General features: G+C 45.1%; 1 protein-coding gene across 1 annotated transcript in view; it reads left to right on the top strand.

Moving 5' to 3' along the window:
* PRR5 (proline rich 5) overlaps positions 1-9,809 on the top strand; it is a 45,515-nt gene extending 35,706 nt beyond the window's left edge. Inside the window, exons 6-8 of the mRNA XM_083366328.1 lie at positions 281-421; positions 4,901-5,039; positions 7,354-9,809. Of these exons, the coding sequence (XP_083222454.1) occupies positions 281-421; positions 4,901-5,039; positions 7,354-7,892 (819 nt within the window). The 3' untranslated portion in view covers positions 7,893-9,809. The remainder of the gene's footprint in view (positions 1-280; positions 422-4,900; positions 5,040-7,353) is intronic.
* Positions 9,810-13,774: the final 3,965 nt, after the last annotated feature.

The following is a 13,774-nucleotide window of genomic DNA, read 5'->3' as shown; positions in this document are numbered from 1 at the left end:
AGTTGCCGAGCCTCTGAATTTTGATCACATGATCTTGGGATTGCTACAAAAAAAATGGTGCAAAATGGTCACAAGTCACTTTTTTTTCAGTGCCATTGTAACTTTGAGTGGTCACTAAATGAATGGTTGCAATTCGAGGACTACCTGTATTTTTATTTGGACTACATGTTCATGGAACAGCCTCTAGTTCACTCAGTGGCAACCAGGGAATAGGCTTTTTGAATTTCAAACCCACAAGACTCTACAAATAATTGTTTGTTTGTTTGTTCGTTGCCTGCAGGGGAAGGAACCCCCTGTCCGTCAGCTGGCCCTGTTGCACTTCAGAAACATTATAACTCTCAATATAAAACTGGAAGATGCTTTGTCCCGTTCCCGCGCGAGGATTCCGCCTTCAATCGTCCAAATGTTACTCATCCTACAGGTATGGATTTTTCTGCCTCACCCTTGGTGCACACCTAACTGAATTGTAGGCTTTGAGTGGTAGATGGAGCAGGAGGGTTGAAAAGTCAAGATGGCCCCCAGAGAGGCAAAGTCCTGCCCTCTTTTACATGCAGTGCACATGCAGAGTGCAAGTAGGTCCTTGACGTACAATTGATCGCTTCCTGACCACTTGAAGCTGCAACAGATCCCCCAAAGGTACTTATTATCCAGTTTTGAAGTTGTGATGGGAAGACGCGCACGCACTGCAGTCACGTGACAGCATTTCTGGGTGCTCAGTAACCAGACTGCCTTTATGGCCATTTGGAGGGTCACTGTCATGTGACTGCAATTTACAACTTTTTTTTTTTCTTTGCTAGAACCTGGTGTTTGCTTCCGGTCTCTAGCAAAAAAAAGCGAACAAAAAAAAAGTCGAACAATGGACTCACTTAGCGGACACGGTGTTTACTTTAGAGCTGCCATGTTTGTTTAACACCAGCTGCAAAAATACAGTTGTAAAATTGGACGTGGTCATATGCTGACCTGCTTGACAACCTTCATGAATTACGACCGTAATTGCCAGTTCAGTTATGGTCCTAAGTCGACGGCTACCTGTATGTTGGGGGGGCAGGGGAAATCATCTTGACTTTTTTCTACTTCCTTCATGGATGCTCCTGGGTGGAATTGAATCCGTAGAATATTTTATAAGACGTCAGACTGAAAGCGAACATAACTTTTCTAATGCTTTCCTTGATTGAGGGAGAGAACGTCTGTCCAGTTGTATTCCTGTTCTCCTGGATTTAGCTATTAGGGAGCATTGCGATGTGGGGTAGAGGTGAAGGTGCTGGACTAAAAGGAGTGGGGGGAGGCAAACATGGAGGCTCTACGGGCAATTTTGGACCAGCCCTTCTCTCAAAGAGTGATCGTAATTGAGAAACCTGGGGAGGAAGTTCTATGAATGCCACTCTGAGCTCCTGAACAGAAGATGGGAACCTAAAACTCAACACACAATAAATAAATAGACCGAAAGGGCCCCAAAGTTGCTTTTTCAAAAGGCAAAGAGGACTTTGTTTTTCCTTGAAGACGTTTCGCTTCTCATCCAAGAAGCCTCTTTAGTTCTGACTAAATGGTGGAGGATGGACAGATTTGTATTCCTTGCAGTCCTCTGGTTGAGCGACTCTCAGAAAGAATGCTAACAACCAGAGGACTGCAAGGAATATGAATTCTCCCATCCTCCACCATTCAGTCAGAACACGAAGGAGCTTCTTGGATGGAAGCGAAACGTCTTCAAGGAAAAGCAAAGTCCACTTTGCATTTTGAAAAAGCACCTTTGGGAAAACCATGACCTGGATGACTTGAGAATCTCCACAGACATATCAAAAGGGCCTTAGTTTCCAAACCCCCTTTTTTTTTTGCAACGAAGATGCAAAAGACACATGAATGTGGCATCCATTCTACTTGGTCTTTGTCCTCTTAAATAGCAGATCTGATCAGACTGATGGTTTTCAGTCCTTTCGCCATCTGCCTATTAATGCCTACCCCAAGGAACAGCATTCCTGAGTGGAGAACTTTTGAGTTGTTCATAAATTCAGATTTCCAGGCACCAGCCTGGCTGGGGAAGCTTTTCAATTATCTTCTAGGAACTGGGTGAGGCATCCAAAGCAGATTACACAGCTATTTGAGACAACATAATGTAAGATGCTTCTTTTCTGTAAATCACAGCTGTTGAACTTTGTCAGGAGGCCCAAAGAAATGTGTGTGGATACAAATGAATAAAGTTAATGGTATTTATTATCTTTATTGCATTTATTGCCACTTAAAATTTGTATCACACTGTATAGCTGCCAAAGGTTCCCAGAATATTTTATAGAACTTTTTCCAGTGAAACAGAACTATTACACAATTCCTGTATACATTAATGAATGAAAACTGCAGCCATTTTGGGGGCGGGGGGAGAGAAAGAACCAAATTGCTTCTTATTTGGAAAACTCACCTCAAATATCTGCCATAAAAAAGTGAAGTATGTAGAGAGGGTGTTTTTTTTTAATAGCATGTCTTTTAACTCACTGCTTCAAGATTGTTTCTTTAAAAGAGCCTTGGTGGAGCAGTGGGCTAATGCCTCCTTAAGTAACACCAGCTGCCCTGCAATTAGTGCAGGTTCGCATCCCACCAGGCTCAAGGTTGACTCAGCCTTCCATCCTTCCGAGGTAGGTAAAATGAGGACCCAGATTGTTGGGGGCAATTAAGCTGACTTTGTAATAATGACGCTTGGGGGTGTGTGTGAAAGCCCTAATAAGCAGGCATATACATAGAATGAAGGCTACTGCTAAGCTTGTAAGCCGCCCTGAGTCTTCGGAGAAGGGCGGGATATAAATGGGATTTAAAAAAAAATGTCATTTAAATTTGGCCTCTCCAGCTGGAGAGTTTTCCACAATCCCATAAAAAGTGCCAATAGCGAACAGTATAGAACAGAACAAAGCAAATCATAGCACCAAAAATATTTTTAAAAAATCCACGGAGCGCCATAGGAAAATTAGAAAAAGCTTTTTTTAAAATTCCTCTCTTTTGTGCTCCATAAGGAAAAGTGGGCCAAAGCAGGTGAGGGAAGTTCAGATGGTCATAAAATGTCAAAATGCCTGTAAAAATGGGAGGGGAGCATCCCTCACATGGTCACAGCTGCCACTGGGCCTTTCTTAATCCCTCCGAGGACACACACACACACACACACACACACACAGAAACATAAAGAGGTTGGTTTGAGGGCCTCTTCATCTGGGGAGTGATCAGAGAATGCAGGGCATGTGCTAAGGCTGGAGAAGCACAAGAGCAGGGGTCTCCAAACTTGGCCGCTTTAAGACTTGTGGACTTCAACTCCCAGAATTCCTCAGCCAGCATGGCTGGCTGAGGTATTCTGGGAGTTGAAGTCCACAAGTCTTAAAGTGGCCAAGTCTGAAGACCCCTGCACAAGAGAGTCACCAGGCCGGTTCCTGCTTGAGTTGCAAGAGGGAAGACGCTCTCGCTGCAGAAGGTGGGAGTCATTCTGAGCGGACCCCTCTCTGCTTTGTCCTGCTCAGTGAAGACAAAACAGTAATTAACTCTTAAGCTTGGTGCAGCATCCTGCAGGGAATATTTCTGACCCGTGACTTGCCATAGTTGCACTTAAATTGCTCTCTCTGACAGCAGTCCCTCTGGATAGAGGAGCAAAAAATTCATCCCATTGGATTGTTTTAATTGGATCGGTGCCACGTCCGCTCCCCCTTCCGCTTTTCATCTCAGTCCTCTTCAGATTGGCTCTGGGCTGCTGTAACTCAGCCCTTCCTGCGCCCTGCTTTTTTCTTCTTTTTTTTTAACGATCCTGTCCTCCTCTGTTCCGATCAGAGGTTACAAAAAGGAAATGGCGGAAGAAGGAGATGGCCTGGAAATGAAAGCAGGATTCTGTTAAATCTCTGGCATTTGTCAGTCTTGGCTCCTTTTCAGGCAGCTTGAAAATTTCCTGCTCTTTTGTTCAGAGGACCTTCTACTAACAGGGATGTCCTAGTAGGAGGAAAAAATAATAATAATCAAGATGCCAGCTGCATGACACCCCCCTGTGTTGTGTCACTCCTGAAGTTGCTATTTTAATTTGCTGCTCAATTAGTTCCCACTGCAGCTTGTTAATCACTTACAAATCTGTGGCTCTGCCTCTTCTTGCAAATTTAGATCCAAATATGAGAATTCAGGACAACAAGAGTGTCTGCCTCTTTTTTATCCCACAAGACACTCAAGGTGGACATAATTTTTTCCTTTGCTGTCCAAGAACACCATCTATATCATATTGTCAGCCTGCTGTGTCTCTCGCTGCATTTGCACAACATGAATCATCTGCTTATTGAATCAGCCCCATCTGTTGAGTTTGTGCAAGACCCGGGGTCTTCAAACTTGGCCCTTTTATGACTTGTGGACTTCAACTCCCAGAATTCCTCAGCCAGTGTGGCACGCTGGCTGAGGAATTCTGGGAGTTGAAGTCCACAAGTCATAAAAGGGCCAAGTTTGAAGACCAACCGTGCAAGACCATGAATTGGCCAACCCGGCAAAAGAAACTAACCAAGGAAGAAGATAAATTGAAGGAGAAACAGGTTAGGTGCCTACCGCGAGCAAAGACTTGGGGACTATTCGCCAGCCATTAAGTGATAACTGGGTAGGTTGATGGGCAGTGATCTAACCATCTGGACAGATATCCTGGAGGCTTCTTAAGGCGAGCCAGAGTAACCTTCTAGTTAGGAAGGTTGATACAGATGTTTTCTATCTCCAGGTTAAGCAGATTCCTTCCTGGTGGATGAACATAGATGGGGGTAAACCAGCTAGTTATCGTCTCTTCTAGCAAAGAGCTCCTGGTCCAAGTTAATCTAATTCCAGCCCTGCACTTCCCATTCAATTCAATCCAACAGGTTATACTCGATTTAAAAAAAAATAATGAAGCAATGTTCTCCTTTTGGTTTTTCAGGGTGTTCATGAATCGAAAGGAGTTACTGAAGATTATTTGAAGTTGGAAACTCTCTTACAGAAGGTTGTTTCCCCTTACTTGGGGACATACGGTTTGTACTCCAGTGATGGCGCTCTCGCTCACTCTTCCTGCATTTTAGGTAATACTTCTAGAGCTTGGCCTATCTTCTTTTTTGGTGTGACTCCCAGCCACCAGGGGTAGTTTTCTCCACAGCTGAAAATTAAGTACCATGAAAATTAAACAGCCCAGTGTAACAGAAAGTAATTTATTAATTCTGTATAATAATAATCCGACAGCCTGCATATGTGACACCCTATTCTTAATCCATGTCATCTCCCGAGGTCAACCAGCTTCAAGAGTTAGTAGATTTCTTATCAGATACTCAACGTATATCGGAAACTACCCTGAAACCTACTTCCTCATTCCACGCACTTGCTTCTTTACCTTTCAAAGTTGTGAAGCATGTGGAAAATCACACTGCAGTGCCTCGAATGGAGAAGATCTGTTCAGGAAGGGCACGGACTGTAGAACTGACCAAGTAGGCTTTCCAAGTGGAAGAGGGATACTCCACAGTGGTGAAAGTGTTGGATTAGGACAGGGGTAGGCAACCTTGGCTCTTTTATGACTCGTGGACTTCAACTCCCAGAATTCCTGAGGCAGCATGGCTCAGCTTGGAAACCTCTCCTTTCCCCCTCAGCATGGCTGGCTCAGGAATTCTGGGAGTTGAAGTCCACAAGTCATAAAGCGGCCTAGGCCTAGGGTAGGCAACCTTGGCTCTTTTATGACTCGTGGACTTCAACTCCCAGAATTCCTGAGGCAGCATGGCTCAGCTTGGAAACCTCTCCCCCTCAGCATGGCTGGCTCAGGAATTCTGGGAGTTGAAGTCCACGAGTCACAAAAGAGCCAAGATTGCCTACCCCTGGATTAGGAGCAAGGAGATCTGGGTCCAGTCCTTTTTCAGCCATGTAAAATTTCTGTGTGACTTTGATCCAGGGTCTGTCTGCCTCTCTCTCCCAGCCCAAAAGCCAGAGGTAAAGGTGTTGGAACTAGGAGCAGGGAGACTGAGGTTCTCACCCCCACTTAGGCATCAAGGCTCCTTGGTGACTTTGGGTCAATCTTTCCCTCTGAGTCCAGGAATCAGAGTGTGTCAGAGAAAGTGTGGACTAACAGTAGAGAAACTCAGATTCTAATCAGCAGCAGTCACAAAATTTCCCTGTTAGTCGCTCCATTTTAGATCAACCTATCTCACAGGGCTGTTGTTTGAGGAAAGAACAGGAGGAGGGGGTATGGAATAAAAGAGGGGTGGGTGGGTGGGAATTAATAAATGAATACCCATCTCTTTCCTGGGGTAATTTTATCTTCTTTCTGATGGATTCTCAAAGGAGATAAGACATACGCAAACCTACACACTTTTATAAACCTCTCGTGTATGAGGTCGGGAGAAAAAGAGGCTACAAAGGAGAAAGTAAAAGACAAGAAAGCCAAAATGCCTCTCCATTAAATCCTTGGCTGCATAGTCTGTTGTCGCATCCTTTTGCAAACATCTCACCTGCCAAAGATTTAACTTAGTTCCAGGAAAAGTACCGTATTAAGCTAGTGCCATCTAGTGGCCAACCTAAAAAAATTCCTGAAGCTAACACGGTGTGGACATACACCACGAGTTTCTTCTGTAGAGAGGAAACTACCAAAATGATGTCTTCCTTCATGGCAGAATAGGATAAAATATACAACTGGAAAAACGAAGTCAGTGATTCCTGCTCGAATAAACAGTAACACCACGCTTCTATTTGCAGAGGCCAAAAGTTTAAGACTGAACATGTTTGGAATGTAGACAGGACTGATCTACAGAGATCCTGGGAAGCAAAGGTAACAGGAGACTTCCTTTCAGTTAGGCCAGGGGTAGGCAACCTTGGCTCTTTTATGACTCGTGGACTTCAACTCCCAGAATTCCTGAGCCAGCCATGCTGAGGGAAAAGGGAGAGGTTTCCAAGCTGAGCTACGCTGGCTCAGGAATTCTGGGAGTTGAAGTCCATGAGTCATAAAAGAGCCAAGGTTGCCTACCCCTGGCCTAGGCCTAGGCCGCTTTATGACTCGTGGACTTCAACTCCCAGAATTCCTGAGCCAGCCATGCTGAGGGGAAAGGGAGAGGTTTCCAAGCTGAGCCATGCCGGCTCAGGAATTGTGGGAATTGAAGTCCACAAGTCATAAAAGAGCCAAGGTTGCCTACCCCTGAGTTAGGCTCTTTTGTTTCATGCCCAAGAGACACAGTCATACAAGCAAACACAGAGGAGTTGAATGGCCAGGAAACAAAAAATACAAGTGTCAGAAAAGGAGGTTCACATGCTGATTTGATGTCACCATCCAGATACCTGGGCACAGACCTTTTATGGTGGGTTGTTTGTCATGGTGGGGACAGTGTGAAAATGTTAATTGTTCTCTGTGTTTGTTAACAGAAAAACGCTTCTTTCGGCGCTCTAAATCGGGGGATATTCTTGCTAAGAATCCGGTGGTGAGATCCAAAAGTTACAACAATCCTTTGTTGACTCCCGTAGCCGAGTATGAGACGGAAGGTGCGACTGCCAACAACTCGAGCATCCGACGACACTCGGTTTCTGAAATGACCTCCTGCGCCGAGATGCCGGGCTACTCCAATCTCACGACCATCACAGACAATGGGTCCAAGAGCTCCATGCTTACCATGAAGATCCCACTGTCCGGAGAACAGGAGAGGATTTCGGCTGGTTCAGTGCAATGTGTGTCTGATCAATCCAAAGGACTCTTCTATCCCATAGACAACCCGGCCAGGGCATTTGATTTAGGCCGGGATTCGGACTTGCTCGCCATTGCTCCCACAGCCAGCCCTGAGAACATAGTGGACCAGATTTTAGAATCCATTGATTCCGATTCAGATGGAATTTTCATTGATTTTGGCCAACACTGCTCTGGATCCCCGGGGTACAATATGGATGTGAACAGACAAAGCGTGGTCTGAAGGAGTTGTGCTTTACGAGTCCACCGGCCTCTTTGCCTACTCTTCCAAGTCAGATAAAGAGGATGACCTCACCCCAGAGAAATGTGGATGATCCTGGCTTGGGGAAATGGTGGTGCCACTTTGTGGTCAGGTTGCATCTGTTTAGGCTAAGTTCATAAAGTCACATTGAGGTCCATTGTGACCAGGCTGAGCTGTGGGTGGTGATGATGCTTAGGTTTTATATCCAGGTTGAACTGAACCACAAAGGATAACAAGCCTGAGATACTGCCTGACATTCAATCTCCCTCAATGTCCTTCATAAGTGCCCCCTCCTCCTGGGGATGTTATTTGCCTTCCATGATTGCCTTCTTTCCCAGTGTTTTTCCAGTTTGGATTTTCCAGCTTGGATTTCCTCAGAATTCTCCTTTCCTGCAGGAGTCAGCCAACCAGGGCCAAGTAGAAGAAGCAGGAGGTCAGTTGCCAGTTATTCTTCCAATGGATGCTCCTGGTGTAGAATAGAACATAGACGACTTCCTCAAAATCCCAGTGTGATAGTTTAGGACAGAAGTAGACAGCTTGTAGCATTCAAGTACAGCAGTTACTGGTGAGTGATGAATTGGGACTAGCTCAGGTGACTACATGCCTATATGTATCTAGTCCCTCATGTGCAAGCAATGATGGCGCCATCAAGCCTGCTGGAGAAGGAAGTCCCCTCCTTGTTTGCCCTGCCTGTCCCAGACGTGGCCAGTTTTCAGAGAGGCCCTCTTGTTGTGCAGCCGTTGCAGTGTGAACCTTCTCTCAGAGGAGAAGACAATTGTGTTGGGACTTGTAGAAGAGTCAGAGTAAGTCATGAAGTCCCCTCTTGTCAGGTCTCAGTGGCTGGGAGATTCTGGTTTACCCTTCTCGAAATGGTTGAGCAGGAATGCAAAGAACGCCAATGATATGTGAGGACCGGATGGACTAGGAGAGGAAATCCAATTCTCTTGATTGGATTGAATTGGATTGAATTGGAGCATGAGGGTTTCACAGCTGACTGGGTTAACTTCTGAACTACTCTTTTCATTTACGTGGTTCCCCTTTCCAGGAATTAAGGAAGGATGGGTTTGGGGGGTGTTTTTATTCTTATGTCATGGTGTCATAGCCAGAGGTTGAATGCACAAAGAGCCGAACCCTGATAAGTTGGAGCTGACCTATTTCAGAAAGACCAGGACTAAAGAGCGGAGAATACTGCCACTAATAAGATAGATATGTGGTTTTGGGGCCCAACCACTACAAAGGAGGAGAGAAACTCATCTCGGGCACTTGTAAAAGCAAATCTAGGATATTACTAAGCATCAGACAGCTGACCATAGGAACTGACCTCATGCCAAGCTGCCATAATGGATACACAAAAAAATGAGTTACAGTGAAAGTAGTAAGAGAAATTAAGCATGATGCACTTGAGTCCTGCTGATGGAAAGGTTATTTACAGATCTCCATTGTACTTAAAAGTGTACAATTTTATCTTTAAAGTGGTATTTGAAAATAGTACATACGTGGTGCTTAATCAGCAGTCATTCATATTTGCAAATCATGTTGCAGCCGACATACATGCATGTGTGAAAAAGTTCCTAGCATTCACGTTGGGGAAAAGTGTCATTTTCTGCCTCATTACTGCCTTGGTAAGTTTTCCTGAATAGGAAACTGTCTTAATGGCAATTAATATTAGAAAATCTACCTTTCTCATCAAGCTAGCAACCATGTTCATGACTTCCAAACAATTCCTTAAAACGAAATCCTGCTCTTCAGACGTTAAAAAGGGTTTTAATTTAAAAAAAGTTGTTCCAAATATAATAGAATTTGATTTATAGCAGCTATTTTTTAATGATTCTCAGTACATCCACACGTCTTTCGCCAATCAAGTGAAATTTGTAAAACTAATTTAAATAAATAGTGTGCTTGCTACTGAATGGTTGAGAGCCTGTGTCCAGAGTGGGTTTTTTTTTTCAAACAAAAGAAACTAGAGAGGATATTTTTTTATCAATGTCATCTTAATGTATTTATCTATGTTACATATGATTGAGCATCCAGTGGAGACAACCCAAAGTGGTTTATAGCAGTGTGAATAAAATACAAAAGCACATTAACCAAAAAATATATGCCAAGACACCCACAACACAATATTTAATTCATAGCATTAAAACTATTGCCCAAATGAATTATTATTTGTAGTAGTAGTAATAATAATAGTAATAATAATTTTATTGTCACTTTGAATGTACACCGATCAACATACGTCAAAATGAAATTTCGTCGCATACAGCTCTCAAAGGGTCACCACCTCCAATATATCCTTGTTCGTGGCCAGCTCAAGTTTCAGATCGTCCATTTTAGTCTCTAGGGAGCGAACGATGGCAAAACAGGACAGATGGAAATGGAGCTTCAGGTGGATCAGCCCTCAAATTAGCTTGTATTCCTGTGCCAGCAGTCAGATCTTACTGCCAGCAGAACAATTTCAAATAGCACAATAGGTTTAAAAGGTGATCCAGAGCAGCAAGCACCAAAACATTTGTCAGGACATGATAATTTGAGCTGCCTATACAGAAAGTCAGAAAACTTGGGTCAAGTGAACCTCATGCCATAGGTTGTCCACAGCGAGAAGACTGCCTCCAAGTCTCCACTGCCCCCAGACTTTGATGGGTGAAGGACAGGAGGAACTGATTCCAGTTGGAAAGGGTGGCCGTGAAGGGGGAGTTGATGGGTTAACACCAGCAATTTAAATATGGCCTGAAAATTATGGCTGTGGGTGCAATGGCTGCCACCCTGTTGCTAGACAGCTTAACCTTGGCATCATCATTTGGACTAACTTCAGCTTCTGGATCATCTTCAAAAGCAGTACCATGGAGAGTGTGTTGCGGTAGTCTAACTGCACAGTTTCATTGGCATCATGGCCTCTACAGCAGACATGTCAAACACAAGGCCCGGGGGCCAGATCCAGCCCGCGAAGTGGTTTCATGTGGCCCACAAAGCCATCCTGGAAACAGTGAGGGAACGGCCCCCACTGCCTTGGCCCTGGCCCAGAGACCCTCCTTCTGCCAGAGACCCTCAGATCTGTCCCACTCCTGCCCACATAGGCACCCTTGATGAGAACGATGTAGAGCTGGCCATGCCCACCCAGTAGGCCATATGCACTCTAGCCACGCCCACCCAGTAGGCCACGCCCACCCTGGCCATACCCACCCGGCCCCTTGAGGGCAACCGCAATGTTGATGTGGCCCTCAATGAAATTGAGTTTGACACCCCTGCTCTACAGGCATCTTCTGCCTGGCCCAGAATGGCAATATATGGTTTTATAATACTTTACCCCAAACAGGTAGATTTGTGGACAATCTGTGTGTCTCACTTGGTGCAGTTTCTTATGCCAACTTAAGATCCCAGATGGATAGCAGAGGGTTGGCAAGGGGCTGGTTTGGTGCTTGGTCTGGACTCTGGCCACAGCAGGACCTGATGAGTGATGCCCTGTTTCTTGCCCTCCCATCTGGACAAAAGCAGCTTTGCTGGCTGACCCATCTCCCAGAGTATAGGGCAGGGGTAGGCAACCTTGGGTCTTTTATGACTCGTGGACTTCAACTCCCAGAATTCCTGAGCCAGCGTGACTGGCTCAGGAATTCTGGGAGTTGAAGTCCACGAGTCATAAAAGAGCCAAGGTTGCCTACCCCTGGTATAGGGACTCCATTCCTGCGCCTTTATTATTATTATTATTAATTTTATTTATATACCGCCCTTCTCCGAAGGACTCAGGGCGGTGAACAGGGCAATACATGTTAAAAGACAAAATACAAAAATTAAAAGAGATTAAACAAAATGCCCACAGCTCTTACAATAGACTTGCCTTTGCTTTCCCAGGTGTTCAAACAACTAAATGCCTTCATGCTCTCTCCTCACATTCTTTCAACACTAACGTAAGACTCTTTCTTTCTCTTTAGTCCTCTTATGGTACCATCACTGTTGTTGATATTACAATAATAAAGCAAACCAAAGAGGTGGTTGCTTTGTTCCCGTATTCCTTAAGAGGTCCCTGGGTCATGAACCTTTGTTTCAGTTCTTTACAGTCATGGATCACCAGCTAACCATGACTGTTCTTGAAAACCACGGTTGCATTCAAGGGCTTCCCTCCTTCAGGCTCTCTTTTCTCCCCTGAGTGTTGAGAACCTGTTTGCAAGGAAGTGAAAACTATTTCTGAGTTCCAATTATGTAGAACCCCTTGTTGTGATTCAGGGTCAGCCTGTGAGTTCGGCAGTTGGGTCGGACGACTCAGAGGAGGAGGAGGGGGGTGTTGAAGACCTTGCTGAGGGGGTTGAACATCTTGCTGATGAGAGCCCTCAGCCAGGCCCCTCCCACTTGGTCACCACGGAGACCCAGCTGTGTGAGCCTGACAGCGTGGATGAAGATGACCCACAGCTGGCCCTGTTCAAGGACACCCGACGCAGGAGGCAGTCAATTAGGAGTAAACAGAGGAAGGCAATGGGGCTTCTCGGAAGGAGGCAGAGAGAAGCCACGCCCTGAACTCTATATAAGGGGAATGTGTGGGGAGGGCTGGTTTGCTGAAGGCAACCGCTTGGATAGTTCGTGTTTCTTAAAGCTCCTGTTTCTTGGTTCATGTCTTGTTTGTTTTTGTAGCTATAAATTTGGCAGGCGTCATTCCAGCCTCTTGCCGTTTGTAAAGGGGTTGTCCCTGCCTTTTCTGCAGGGCCGGTAGCAGGCTGGTACAGAACACCCCTTCTCTGTTTCTTCTGAACACTTTCACTTCTATTGTGGATGGCCAGCATCGCAAGACAGCTGCTGAAAGGGCCAATGCTATCCTGGGAAACATTAACAGGACATGGGGTTCTCTACTTAGCTCTGCTCAGGCTCCAGTTTGAATACTGGGCCTTATTCTGATGTCACTGTTCAGAAATGACAATGACCAACTGCAGTAAGTTCAAAGAATGGCCACCAAGATGGGAGGGATCTGGAAACCGAACCATGCATGGTGTCAAGCTTCTGACAAACTCTCCAAAGAACTCTGAGGCGTTGTTTAGCTTGAAAGTCTTTAATAGAGCAACATAACATCGGCAATACTTGGTTAAAGCATAAATCTGGATTCCCCTCCCCTGAGCACAAAAATATTAAAGCATAGTTCCCACCTTTAGTTAACCGTCATAAATCACATTCTCCAATTAGTTTAACCCGCCAATTTTTATCACCTCTTATTACGTACAACCTTGAAAGTGCTCTGCTGCTATGTTATTATGTCTAACTAATCCCCTATACATTCTCTTCCTTCCCCCACCCATCTTCATCTAACTCTAAACGTGATACACAAGTAGAAATATAAAATAGCTGCTTCTTCATCTTTTGTCAAAGCAAGAACATCCTATGTTAGCAGTGCTGACACATGGAATGGTGGAACGATCTGAGTATTTTTAAATGAGAGATGTGGTAGCAATCTTTCAATGTCTAGATGGTTGTCACACAGAAGAGGGACGGTACTTGTATTGCCTGAGGTGCCTGGGCTCAAAACAGGTGGATCGAAACTCCGAAGAAAGGAGATTCAGGTTAGTCTTAAAGAGGCACTCCCTGACTGCATGAGCTGTCAGCCAACAGAACAAGTGCCACATGAAGTGGTCAGTTCTTCCTCACTGGAGATCTTCAGACAGGATGGATGGTCATCTTGGACATGCTTGAGTAGATCCTGCAGTAAATGCAGTGGTGGGATTCAAATACCAGAACAACCGGTTCTCTGTGTGGATGCAGACCTGGGCCTCCAAGGCCTAGAATGGACTTCTGGAAGTGCCATCCACACACTTTCAGTGGGCCATTCTAGGCCTAAGAGGCCTTCTCCAGGCCTCCAGAAGCAGTGTGTATTCAGCCGGTTCTCCAAA

This window comes from Vipera ursinii (assembly GCF_947247035.1).
Source record: "Vipera ursinii genome assembly, chromosome: 6".
NCBI lineage: Eukaryota > Metazoa > Chordata > Lepidosauria > Squamata > Viperidae > Vipera > Vipera ursinii.
The sequence above is the reverse complement of the archived record's forward strand: the minus strand, read 5'-3'. Positions and strand labels throughout refer to the sequence as shown.